The following is a 13,854-nucleotide window of genomic DNA, read 5'->3' as shown; positions in this document are numbered from 1 at the left end:
CCATATACGTTCATTTTGCTTTATCACACAGTCCATATAACAGCCATTTGTGACGGCCCATGCCACTGCCTTTCTAATCATTGCACAGGGAGGGAAGGGCTAAAGACACCGTCCTCTAAGTGCCCTTTCACCCGAGACTTTGTAAGCTGCACTTATTAAAGCGAAAAGTGTTTCAATATGTGGTGAGCTTTAGGGGGGAAAACGTGATGGGGGTGGGGATGGGGCCCTCTTCTTCTTCTTCTTCTTCTTCTTCTTCTTCTTCTTCTTCTTCTTCTTCTTCTTCTGGCTGTCCAGCTCCCGATTGGCCGACTTGGACTTCATTCATCCATATTACCAGTAGGTCAGTGGGGGGGTAACAGTTAGTTTAGTTGATGTACGGACAGCTGTAATATTAAAATAAAATAAAAAAACACCAGTATCTAATATACCTCTGAGCACTGTGGAGGAAAACGAGGCCTCTATGAATGAATCAAAAGCACTGTGTGTGCAGTCAGGCGTACAGGGGGGGGGGGGGGCATTGAGGAAAAACAAAATGTGACTTTCTCCCTTTATTTCGGTGGAAGTGGTAACCCATGTGTGGAAGGTCACCAAACCCGCGGTACTTTGTGGATGTTTGCCATACAGCACGGAGCTGTCAGGTCAACTGTAAGGGATGTCTTGATGGCAACGAGAACATCTACATAACCATTCAAATAAGACATGTGGACATAGAGTGATACATAACAAAACATACATCGAAAAGGAAATAATAATAATAATAATAATAATAATAATAATAATAATAATAATAATAATAATAATAATAATAATAATAATAATAATAATAATAATAACATATGATTAATTCATAATAATAATAATAATAATAATACATATGATTAATTCCCTTCTCTACTTTCCTCAGGGCCCACTGGACACTGAGCACCGTTGGGCTTTGTCTGTCAAGTAGACATGTTTCAAACTGTCCCTGACACGTCGTCTTACGTCAAGGTAAGACACCACCGTCTCTTCTCTCAGGTAATGTTGGAGGGACAAACTGGGGGTGTCCTTTCATTCTTCTTTTCGTAGCCATATTTCCATCTATTAGACTAGTCTAATATATGCAGTCTATTTGACCAACTATCCCCCAATTATTTGCATTAGAAAACAAGTCAAATGAAATGTTGACAGTGCACTTCAAACGAGAAAAAAATGATAATATATGCCAGGCTTTTTGTTTATTATTATGTATTGCCACTGAGTTATTTCCCACGTCTGTTTTTACGCTGCAAATTCACTTGTTGAAATGTGGCTCTGTTGTGGTCGATTTTATTGTCTTAAGAAATGCTGCTGTTATGGCTCATTATTATGTTTGACGTCATGAATCATATCCCCCCCCCCCCCCCCATCCCTCTCTCTCTCTCTCTCTCTCTCTCTCTGCCTCAGTCCTGAGAATGTAAATAAAGCAAACAGTGCACATCTGGTTTTCACATTTCCCAAAAAAAAAAAAAAAATCGCAGCCTGAATACCTGCAACTGCTACATATCTGAGGCACTGAAACCATTAAATATATATATATGAATATATATTGTTTTAATATAAACTGTATATGACCATTTAATGTCCACATAATGTCACGTTGTCACTTTGATCGCTTTGAGTTAGTTAGTCAGTTCATTTGGCTGCATGACGTTTTGCTCACATCCATCATAATATTCTTCCGAGGGTGACTGCTCGGATTGTGCCTCATTAAAAAATGAGCCATTGTGCAAAGGCGAGCTATGGTCTCATATCTTCATAATCAAGGTATTTTTTTTTCTAAGGGCGACTTGTTAATGTTAATGTTTTGAAGACTTACTTCCCCGTTGGAATAAGGGCTCTTTTCATGCAGAGACACACTCTGCGTTTCAGGACTCAGAACAATTCCTGATCTGTTGTGAGAGAGTTGAATAGCTCGGAATGTTTTGGGAGAAAATATGCTTTTAAATAAGTCTTTCTGCCCCCCCCCCTTAAAAAATAAAAAGTCAGGAGGCCATTGAGGATCACACTGAGGTATAGTGGGACTTGAGGAGGGAACGAGTTAACTTTCAATTGAACAATACTTGCATATACCGTCTTTGATTTGCTGCGGAAATGCAGCCTGGATTATTGCTGTTTGTTCTGAATCCAATAATGTTTTTTTTCATTATTATTATTACTCTTCTCGGATTTAGGGGTAGCGTGCTTTTTTTTTTTTTTTTTGCTTTTTTTTTTTTTTTGCGTGCAAGTGTCTGCACTCCCTGGCTCAGCCACACTCAAGAGAGATATTGGTCAGTATGTGGCACGCCTCAATACAAAACTTAAAGAAATATTTCTCATTCAAGCGAATCCGCCGGCCCAACATTTGGTTTTGTTTGGTTAAGGCCAGGCGAGACTGGAACTCTCCAATAAAAATAAATCTCAAATTAATTATGGCCTAGAGCGAGGGGCCAGACAGTTCGTGCTTATATGTGCTGCTGCAGACTCCACTTTTTTTTGCCCTCAGTATTTTGACTCGGGCTTTCTTTTAGCCCGAGAGGAGGAATGATCTGAATACAAATATGCTGTCTAAAAAAAAACAGCAGGGCCCTCATATTGACTGGGACCTTTTTTTTTTTTTTTTTTTTTTTTTAATATATATATATTCTTTTGGTTGATAACACTACTCCGAAACTTACTGGATACTTTAGTAGCAACGCCCTACTTACTCCAAACTCAGGACTCATCCAGTGAGGTGCAACCTTACATTTGTAGACTAAACTAATAAAAAAAATATTTGTATTAAAAAGCAGAAGAAAAGAAAAACATTGTTGGAGCCAATTTCCCATGTTGTCTTCTTCTGAAAAAAATGTGTGTGTACCTTGGAATGCAGCTGAATCTACTTAAAACTCAAGATGTGACTGATTAAAGAAGCCTCTTAAAGAGTCGCCTATGTGTTTCCATTTTTGACAGGTTGCTTTCACTTGTTAGGCCTTCGCGACAAATAAAACTCACTTTCTATAAGACTGTGACCAAATTCCCCATACATTAAATCCAAGCAGATCTTATAAGCTTAAAAAAGTAAGGCTGGGCCTAACAATTGAAAAGGCTGCTGAACATAAGCTCTGTAAAGTGTCCGCCCACCTCTGACTGGTTGCCCCAGCGGAGAGACAGAGGAGCTACTGGCTCGTGGTGTAAGAAAGAAATGTCTGGCTGTCTAGTTCCAGTGTCGAGCCAGATGTTCTGTGGTTCACTGTGTAAACCAACTTGCATCTGTTTATTGGCCTTCCAAAATGTTTGTTACCGCTGTATTCATTATGGTCTTGGTGGGTCCTGGACCCCCTGTCTTCCTAATAAGCTCTATGACTAGGATGGCAGGTATTTTGAGACAGAGAGGGAGGAATCTTGTCTGAGGCAAGCTGTTGGCGAGATGTTGGTTGTTTAGAAAATCTGAAACTTTTCGAGAAAACACGAAGGTTTTGTGTCATTTGAAAAGCAATCCTGGAAACTATATCTTTACACTGCACTTAAAATATTTACACAACCCAAACTCGTTAGGCTAGGATGGAGGGTAAGCTCACATTTTTTATTAATGAACCTGATGAGATGAATCCAAAGACTCACATCCCAGTAAAAACACTCAACAAATCTGGTGTTTTAAGATATGTGGTTCTATAACCGGTATGGTGAATCACCAACTTGAGGTCAAATCTTTAGCACCTCTTTAATTTGCCACTTTATCACTGATCTCTTTTCAATAAAACGCCTATACACAGGAATGTATAGAAAAACAAAACACAAAAGGAACCAAACCAGTCACCGAAGAGTTAAACAAGGTGTCTCCCTTAATTACACGAGTCTGAACTGGCCTCAGGCAGGAGAAGCCTTGACCCTTAGCAGGATCCAGATGTGGGGGTCCCAAGGGTGGGGGCCCACGGCCCCACCAGACCCCCAACTAGAGAGCAGACAGGCCGGCCCTGCTGTCAGTCGTTGCGGCGGCTCAGTCTGTTTGGCCACTCTCAGGGCAGAACTTCAACACTGCAAAAAACATCCATCAGCACATTTTCAACTCAATCTTATTTCTTTTGAATGGCAGTTAAATGAGACACATTTAACTTTGGTTCAATGTAAAGTTGTTGTTTTCTCATCAAATGTGATTTTCTTGATAATGATGGAACGGTCGATAATCTACTCAAGATTGTTAGAAAGACCCTGAAATAGCACGATCTGGGTTAAGTGGTTTTCCTTCAAATCTCTAAATCTATGTGCTCTACTTGTTCGATTGATATGCTTTCCATTTGTATTAAAAACATCACTGAAATGCTGGATGTGCGGTGAAAAAAATCAACGTTTCTTGCAGTGTTATTGGTCTGGACACGTTCAGAGCTGGCTCCATGTCTAGCATCTGCGCTAAAATTATGCTTGAATTGATGAGGGCAATTTCATAGGGCAGACGAAAGGGGGGGGGGGGTATCTATGTGGGGGTGGGGATTAGGGGATTTCTCTTTTTTAGACTCAAGCGAGGAGGGGGGGTGGACATTGAATAACGATAGCAAACTCATTAATTACAATAATAACAATGGATTTAATACGTGTGTGTGTCCCATTTTCAATTGCGCATTTGTCTGCGTTTCATCCATCCTGAACAGCAGACGCACACGTGTAGAGCAGACCCCCAGACTGCAGTGCGGTTAGGAGCTGAATGCTTGGGTTTTTATTAATGGTGTCTCAGGGAAACTTCACAGAGAGCTGTAACAAAAAAAAAAAGAAAAGAAAGAAAGAAAGAAAGAAAGGTGTCTTGCTATAGGTGTTCATGCTTTCAATCCTGTTTTTGATTTAGAGCTCGCTCAGCAGTAAGAGGGGAAGCATCTGTCCAAAATCCAAAAGATAGGCTACACTTTATTGAATGTATCACTTTCACTATGAAATACAGACAAAACAAGAGTGGACCGGCTGGTTTACAGAAGGATGGATGGAGGCATGGCCCAGATGCAAGGGCTTTGGAGTGTAGGCGTGAACCAAAAAAGCGCTCCAAAACATGGGATCAGATAACTTAAAGAGTGCCCTGCGACAGTTATACCCTCATTCCCGCAAAAACCTCAGTTAAATATGTGCAGAAATAACTCTTAATTCGGACAAATAGAAGAGGAAGAAAAAAAGAAAAAGAAAAATCCGTGACACTACTGGGGGAAAGCAAAAAAAAAAAAACACACAAGCCCTATTCTACAAGGCGATGGCTGTGCGCAACGCAGGCAGTCATCCTGTAAATATTTCCGAGCAGAGAAACATAACAGCGCAGCGAGCACTCAATTGTTTTCCCTGCTTATCTCTCTGGGACAGTATCCTGCTTTTTTGAAGGCAGGGCTTTTTTTTTTTTTTTTTCTCGGTGACACACAGCTTCCTCCTCAACCTTCTCAACGGTGGTGACTTCACTTCCCAAATTTAGAGGCAAGAAGAAAAAAAAAAAAAAAAAAAAAAACTCAATCCGGTAAAAAGTGTCTCTTTTTCCTCTCCTCGCCACATACCGGGGGCTGGGATTAATTCAGGAGCGGGTCATGTTTGGGATATTGTCGGGGTCCGCTGAAAATTGCGCAAAATGGACGGAACTATTAAGGTAAGGGTGGAGAACGGGGTGTAGGAGTTTGTGGGAGACTGCTGCTGCTGCTTCTTTTTTTTTTTTTTTTTTTTTTTTTTTTTTTTTGTTGAGGAGTTGCGCCTCCTATTTTCTTAGCAATGGGTTGAAATGCTCCTCTGTGTCGGTCTGTGAGCTGGGACCTCCGATCTGACGACGATGAGCGGCTTTCTTCTCTCGGTCTGAAAGCGGTAACCACATTTCCTATATCTGTCCCCCCCTTTATTTGAAAGTATCAGCTCTTCTTCTTTTCTTTTTTTCTCTTCTTTTTTTCTTTTTTTTTTTTTTTTTTTTATAACAATAAGCTTGCCCGGTTGTGAGGACACAATTCAGGGGGGCTAAATCGGAATCATGCTTTTGGAGCGCACAATTACGCACGGCTGGAAAAAGGCAAAAAGGAGTGGCTTTTTTTTTATTTTTATTATCATTTCAGACAGTTTTCATTTAGGTATTAAGTTATCCCACTTGGTCGACGGTTTGGTTGAGCCTGGGCAGTGGGGGGGGGATTGAGCAATAGGCATTGACTTGGATGTACCGATGTGTCGAGCTGCGCAACAGCGGTGTGGCACATCGCCCGGCTCGGTCCGGAGATCCTGTCGTGGGGTCAAACAAACAAAAAAAAAAAAGAAAAGAAGAGTGTGATGGTTTTTGTATTCACACAAGAAAATACTCGTTGCTGTTTGTAATTGCAACTTCTCTCCCTCCGTTTGCACTGAGAGCTTTTGTGAAAGTGTATAGAAAGCTGTCATTTGGTAACTTCATGCGGTAACTGCTCAGTTTGCAACACTTAAAACCCACAAGCTTCACAATGATACCTTGCCTTTGCCTTCTTGTGTAAGTTACACAAGTATTTTTGAAACGGTATGTTGGTAGCAATGAGCGCTGGTCTGCATTAACTTTGGCTACTGGCCCCCGACAGTCAGAATTCCAGATGCATTATGGCTGCAGCCACCAGATGTTGAATGGCAAGTCCCCCATTAGTTCACCCTGCGATGCGTTCAGTCTGTGTCCTCCGGTGAAAGAAGTGTATAAGCTCCTAAGAATGCAGCGTCTGCATTTTGCTCTTGTTGTTGCTGAAATAAGTAATGCGACGTGTTTTTCTTTTGGAAATTTAAAGTAGCGGGTTTGTGGCGGCTGGGTGTGGTGGTGTGAGTTTTGGAAGAGTGTAAACGTTGGCCAGACAAAAATGTCAGACTGCATATATATATATATATATATATATATATATATATATATATATATATATATTTGTGACTTCAATCCCTTCATCCAGCGTTCACAGCGCTGTGATTGTTTTGTTCTGTATCGGGGATGAGAGACATGCTTCAGGAGGACTTGGATGATGTCTCAGCCTGGATGTCTGTAACAAAGCAAGGAGCTGTGACAATTACTGTAATCATAATTGAAATCCTTGGGTGTAAATGACTGGCCGCTGTAGCTGCATTCATGCCCGCTAAAAAAGGAAAGGAAGGGCTCTCTAGCCATGAGAGCTTCCTGCTCCACACAATCTTTTCCTGACAGGTTTCCTCTTCCTCCTTAAACAAAAGACAGGAATGCCTGCCCCCCCCCCTCCTCCTCCTCTGGCTGTCTCCAGCTAGATTGGCTGTGTGTGAACGTCAAACAATCACACGTGTAGTCTGGGATGTGGGAGCTATATTGCATACATCCCAGTCTGCTCCAGACGCGTCGTGACGCATTTGGAGAGATGGACCTGGGTGGATGTAAACACTGCAGAGGTGGCTCCCAGCAGGTGTCACACTCGCACAATGCTTGTGCAGGGGCGGTGCGGTTTAACAGTTGGGCTATGATTTATTTGATGTTTCCCCCCCCCCCCCACCCCCCTTTGTCATGTGGCCCTGAGGAAAGATACGCTGCAAAAGTAGAATTCCGAGCTTATTCATGCTTTTAGAATTCATCTTTTATAAGGATAAAAAAAAAAAATCTACATCATTATTTTATTCTCAGAAGTTGTAAAGAGTTTTTTTTTTTTCTGAGTATGTTCATGGATCTGAGGGAAGAATTCATCTTGATTGTTTAAGAGGAAAAGTCTCTGTGGACATTGTGACAGAAAACTGTCTGTAACTGTCTGTAACCCACCGATACTGGAGAGAAACCATAGGCGCTGCTCTGTTATCCTCTCAGCTCCGGCTAATGAGAGTGGTGTGATCCTATTTTATTTTTTTTTTTTAAACTCTACAATCTTGATCGGCACAGACCACTTGCCAATCATGGTTTCAATTGCACAGGCTGATATGTCACTGTAAATATAACGTGCAACAGCCATACTAGCTCAGTAAGCCCTTATTGGGCCGTAATGAGACATTCCCTCACTGTTCCACACTTTATCATCCTCAGACTAGCTGGTGTGCTCTGCTCAGATAGTGAGTTCTACTGCCAGGCTTCAGGCCATGATGGATCCACTGATGAAATCACTGGAAAATCTAATTCTGGCGAGATGGTTCAATGCTCTGGAGGGGTTAAGCTTTTTTTTAAAATCCACCCATTACCCTGAAGAGTAGTATTTTATTGAATTAATAGTATAAAAATGTTTTTTTGATGGCATATGTGGCATGGACAAAGCTGTTTGTAACTGACTATGAAAAAAAATCTCTCAATAAGGAGTTTGACTTTTCCCCACAGTATAAAAACAGAAGACAGGTGCCTTTTATTCCAGGCTGTTTACAAGCTGTCACACTTGGTAAATCTTTGTATACTTTACTTTGTGTAGACATAGTGGGTCTGTGGCATTACAATGGAGGGCACTATAGTGAGATTACAATTTAAAACCTTTTTCCACTGCAACGGTCACCATAACTTGATTTAACTGAATCAAATGCTGTTCTTTTCTTTTATTAGATCGGTTTTATGGAAATAATCTGCAATGGTTTTACAATTGTTTTATTATTAATGTTTTATTAATTACAATTAGTTCAGCTTTAGTTATTAAGGAAAAACACAGAATTAGTTGTTGCCTATCAATATCAAAGTATATTGCGTGTGATTATTGTTCAAGAAATTAAAGGTTAAATTAAAAGGAAATGCATGTTGTATTTTTCCATTCAGTGTCAAAATAGAGTTGGTGAAAGAGCATCCCTGCCATTTATAGTCACTGTAGTGTTTTGGTGCATGCGTATACAGAATATACCACGTACATTATTAAAGTCATCTTTCTAGTTATACCACTGAAAAACAAGCTACGAAAAGAGAAATTTATCATCCAAACGGGGATAAGAATAAACGTTCTGCTTGCATGAAATGTCTTAGAATAGAATGATCCTCAAGTAATGTGAGATCACGAGGATATTGTTTTTATAGAAGCAACATTTTTACAGAATGCAAACAGCGACATGTTGGAAATACTGATCAATGAATATCAAGTAGCATTTTCCCCCCGAAGCAGATATGTGGCATTTTGGAATGAAATAATTCAGTCCTCGGGAATTAGACACGTCTCGGCCTAAGCTGTGCCATCAGATCCTATCAGATCCAGATGTGCATCAGACCCGAGCCTAATCCTCAGCAGAAGCATACGACTGCAATGAATTCACGTCATATTCCGACTCATTTTTTATTTTATTTATTTTTGTATTTGTTGGTTTGATCGTCGATAAGAATGACGGATGGAACAATTATGACATTGGATCACTAATCTAGTTATAGTTAGGCAGTATCCCCACTTAGTGCCATCTAACCGTTGCCTGGCACCAGTCTGAGATGGTGAAATTGCCCAACTCTGTTTATTTGTCAAACACTAAGCAGTGACATCTGTATGTTAAAATGCAACACACCACGTACTCAATCCGTGCTTACATTACACGAAGAGCACTCACGTAATATTTTGGCAGGCCACGAGTGTCTACGTTTGTTTTCTTTAATAAACTTACATCGCTCCAGCTGAGCTACAGCAGAGGGGTCAGTGTAGCTGCGACCCCCCCCCCCACCACGCTTCTGTTGAGTCTTCAGCTATGGAGCGAAGCCAAACGCTAAGACCGGACGGACAGATCAGGGCATGTCAGGGGAATGACGTTTATAATTAGCATGGGTTAAGAGAAAATGAATGCACAACCAGGAATCTGGGAAATTTGGTTTAGGAATATTTGTATTCTGTTGTATTGTCAACCAATAAAGTAAACTGGGGAATTTGAGAAGCCATATTTTGGTTTTATTTGTGAACCAATGTGTCATTACTGGTAGAAAAGTTGTATGTATTGACTGGTAATGGTAGTAAACCAGTGCCGTGGTAGATCGCAGCCTTACAACTGTGTTACTCCACTGTGGGCACGATTGAAGTCACCCTAACATCAACAGGAAGCTATTGCTACGTGGGGTGTGTACACAAACTATTTGGATGCCAGACTGCGATACGACCCATAACTGCACATAATTGCTGTAAACAAAAAAATACACAAGAGATTGAAATTTTGACTTCACAGGTTTCAAGGTAGTTTAAGACTTGAGTTGTATCTGCTCATGAGTTCCTTCTTATCAGTCTTATGACAGGGCTATGTCTCACACTCGATACAGTTTGGCATTTTGTGAAATACAGCTAGATGAGAACATTGCTACTACTCTCATGTCCGTCTGTTACATATGAAATTACAGTCACAAGACGGTAAACCTAGCGTTGCATGAAGAAGCGGGGGGAAACAGCTAGCCTGGCTTTGACAGAAAGTAAAACTTACTGCCTTCAAGAACCTCTAAATCCATTTAATTAAATGCCAGGCAACCAGCAGAGGCACTGGGAAGTTAGTTTGTCTATTAAAAAATTGCACATAACCCCACATAGTAATTAGTTTACTTTAGTCTTGTTGATTGGTGTATTTTGTCATATTTGAATGGCAAGCGGTTTTCCCCTGCATCCAGGTTTTATGCTAAGCTAAGCTAGGTAGCTGCTGGTAGTAGCCTTATTCTAAATGGAGAGACTTAAGAGTGGTGTCGATCTTCTTGTCTAACTCTCTGCAATAAAGCAAATAAGAGTATATCCCAAAATATTGAAGTACTTATTTTAAGTGTGTATCAGGTAGTATGGCTATAGGAAGCTAACTGACTAGCACTTTTACGGAGAGTGGAGAAAGACGTACCAAGTATTTGTTCCTTTCACCCACAGGAGGCGCTATCAGTGGTGAGTGAAGACCAGTCCCTTTTTGAGCCTCCGTACGCTGCTGCTGCCCCTATCCCCAAGACAGACATGACTGCATCTGGCGCACAGGACTACGGCCAGACCCACAAAATCAACCCCTTACCCCCACAGCAGGAGTGGATCAACCAGCCATTGCGGGTCAACGTCAAGAGAGAATATGAGCACATGAATGGATCCAGGTACGGCATGACAACCACATCCTTTGTCTTACATTACTGTGTGTTCAGTGAGATATGAGTTTGTATCAATCTTTGTTGGACATATTTAACATTCGGTGTTCATCACTATGGCTTCTGCTATAAATGTTGCCATTATTCATTCAACAGGCCGTTTCTTTACCACAACTAACCTTCACTTTTTGCTTCTGATCTTTGGTATACTTGGCCCAACCCAGTTTAGGGCTTATACATCCCATGCCAAAGTCAATGACTGGAAAAGAAAACCAACAACACCCATTTAATCTGCTGATAATATTTTAACAACGTTCTCTTATGTGTGTGTGTGTGTGTGTGTGTGTGTGTGTGTGTGTGTGTTCGTGTAGCAGGGAGTCTCCAGTGGACTGCAGTGTGGGTAAATGCAATAAGCTTGTGGGGGGTAATGACACCTCTCAGATGAGCTATGGAAACTACATGGATGAGAAGAATGCCCCTCCCCCCAACATGACCACCAATGAGCGGAGAGTCATTGTACCTGCAGGTATGTAATAATACAAAAAAGAAATCATATCTGACATGAGATGGATAAGGGTGAATGTGTGTCATAAAACAGTGTCTCGGTACTTTTACTGCCTATTTATACAGGTGCTAATTGTTTTAGTTGTTTCTCTGTGCTGCTGCTGCGATTACAGACAGAATCCCTCCACTGTTTCGGTATAATTGTGCCATTGCTGTAAATGTTTTATGAGTCCCCTTTCTATTTAGCTGGTTTGTGAGGTAAAGCATTGTTCCAATGTTTTAGTTCAGTCTTGGGAGCACGGCTGAATGCGCGTCTGTTGGTCAGCCAGACCCATATATTTTCTCGCTGATTTCACAATTTGATCTTCCAGTATGTGAAATATCATAGTTCAGGGAGTAACAAGTACAATTTCAGGGTTATGGCTTTTATAAATTAGGTTTTAACACATAAGTTGATTATGTTGCTACACGTAAGCCAGAGAGACAAAGAGAATGACTGTACTTTCCCAAAAATAAGCATTTAATTAAAATTGAACGGAGCCTTGGAATTTTCCATTGTAAAGGTTACTCAAATGTTATTGCTAAACTAATGCAAGCGTCCACTCATCCATTAACCAAATAGGAGCTCCACATTGAGGCCACTCCCTAACCACAACTGGTAAGTTTGGAGTTTTGGTTTCAAAATAGGCTATGCAGTATGTCAGACTTATACATCAGACCTATAAACCATAATACAAAGTTTAAACAAACACAAGAAGGGATTTCTGTGAAAGATCATTTATCTGAATAAGAGTCATATGGCAAATCCTTTTCATGTGGTTAACACAAGACAAAGCATATTTACAACTACCTCAACAAGATCTGCTACTGATACAAAAATTCTGTTTCCAATTTGTTCACTGCTCGCCTTGTCTTTACCTTAGTCAGATATGAGGCTCTTCCAAACTCTGTCTTCCCTGGTGTCTGTCCAGGAACAGTTATTCTGGAGTCAATAAACTTCCCCTCTCTTCTTGCAGACCCCTCCTTGTGGTCTCAGGACCATGTGCGCCAGTGGCTAGAGTGGGCCATCAAGGAGTACGGCCTGTTAGAGATCGACACGGCCATGTTTCAGAACACAGACGGCAAAGACCTCTGCAAGATGGGCAAGGACGACTTTCTTCGGCTCACCACCATGTACAATGCCGAAGTGCTTCTCTCTCATCTCAATTACCTCAGGGAAAGTAAGTACACTTTGTGCAACTTAAACATAAAGTTGAATCAAGAGGAACAATGGATGTTAATCAATTGATGGATGATTTGAACAAAAATTGGACCCCACCAACAATTGTTTGACAATTAATTGATGATTGAAGATAAATAAATTTTGTTGACAGCGTTAGTACAGTCATTTTGGTGAGCTTCACTTATGTTTTACATCCTGCTGTCTGTGCTTAAGTTGAATTCGGCTTTGGCTTCCATCTCTGCCAAAGTATGGAGGCGAGAATCAACTTTCGGTTAAGACACAAGCCTCTTTTCATATACTTTTTTCTACTTTTGGACGAGAAGTGCATGTGAAAAAATGCCAAACCCCAGCAAACAACACAACACTCTTTTTTTTTTGTCACCACACTGTACTCATATTACCTTCAATAAACAATGAAATTGCCTTTACTGGAAACTCATTTCTCCATAATGGCTACCCGGTATTAAGCATAGCTGTGGAAACCAAGAGGGTTTCTCTCCCTTCTCAAGATAACCATCGACTACATCCCCCACTTGACTTTGCTGCGCCTTATTCCACATGGTCCAGAAAGATGAAGCCCAGGTGCATTGCCTGAGGAATCACACTAGGCCCGTGTGTTCAGCACAGAAAAGAAAGTTGATCTGCAATTTGCAATGGAGGCAACTAAATTTGAGCCTCTTGCCTTTGAAGAGTTCCTCGATGCAATCCTGCTTCATATCTTTCGGCGGGGAAGCAAAGCCAATTTTCTGAGGCAGTATGCAAATTACATTTTGATATAAGATGTAACATCTGGCACGGCTGCTGCCTTGAATACACAGGGATGTCTGGTTCAGACTATAGGTACGTCTAGCGTTTACTTTTAAAATAAGAAGATCAAGAGTAAAGCGAGTGTTGTGCATACAGAGAACAGTTTGTCCCATCTTTAAATTCTTCGCATTTTGTACATTTAATAGTGAGGGCTGCTTCTGCTGTAGGAATATCATGACACCACATTGGGTGGAGTGACTGATGGCTAAACTAAGTTTAACATTTCTCCCCAAAAAATTGCGATGGGCCTCCGTGTGATGTAATGGGAAACTGCATTTTGTGGGTGTCAACAGTTTTCTCTGTGCGCGGCGTCTGGGCAGAGAGAGATGCCTGTCATGAGTATAACGGCCTCATTGTGCGGCGCTGCAGCGGGTGGATCTGTCTGACCGCCATTGGGCACACT

General features: G+C 41.1%; 1 protein-coding gene across 4 annotated transcripts in view; it reads left to right on the top strand.

The window, feature by feature from the left end:
- The first annotated feature begins 904 nt into the window (after nt 1-904).
- Nucleotides 905-13,854, top strand: part of fli1 (Fli-1 proto-oncogene, ETS transcription factor) — a 33,109-nt gene continuing 20,159 nt past the window's right edge. Inside the window, exons 1-4 of one of the 4 annotated variants that reach the window (XM_054601174.1) lie at nt 905-990; nt 10,716-10,927; nt 11,293-11,444; nt 12,439-12,642. In XM_054601174.1, the coding sequence (XP_054457149.1) occupies nt 952-990; nt 10,716-10,927; nt 11,293-11,444; nt 12,439-12,642 (607 nt within the window). In that variant the 5' untranslated portion in view covers nt 905-951. Of the gene's footprint in view, nt 991-5,472; nt 5,591-10,715; nt 10,928-11,289; nt 11,445-12,438; nt 12,643-13,854 lie in introns of those variants that run through there. The other 3 variants (XM_054601166.1, XM_054601190.1, XM_054601183.1) reach the window with 3 other exon arrangements.

The sequence above is a fragment of the Anoplopoma fimbria genome, chromosome 1, assembly GCF_027596085.1.
Source record: "Anoplopoma fimbria isolate UVic2021 breed Golden Eagle Sablefish chromosome 1, Afim_UVic_2022, whole genome shotgun sequence".
NCBI classification, from domain to species: Eukaryota; Metazoa; Chordata; class Actinopteri; order Perciformes; family Anoplopomatidae; genus Anoplopoma; species Anoplopoma fimbria.
Note: the sequence above shows the minus strand (reverse complement) of the source record. Positions and strands in the feature narration are given on the sequence as shown.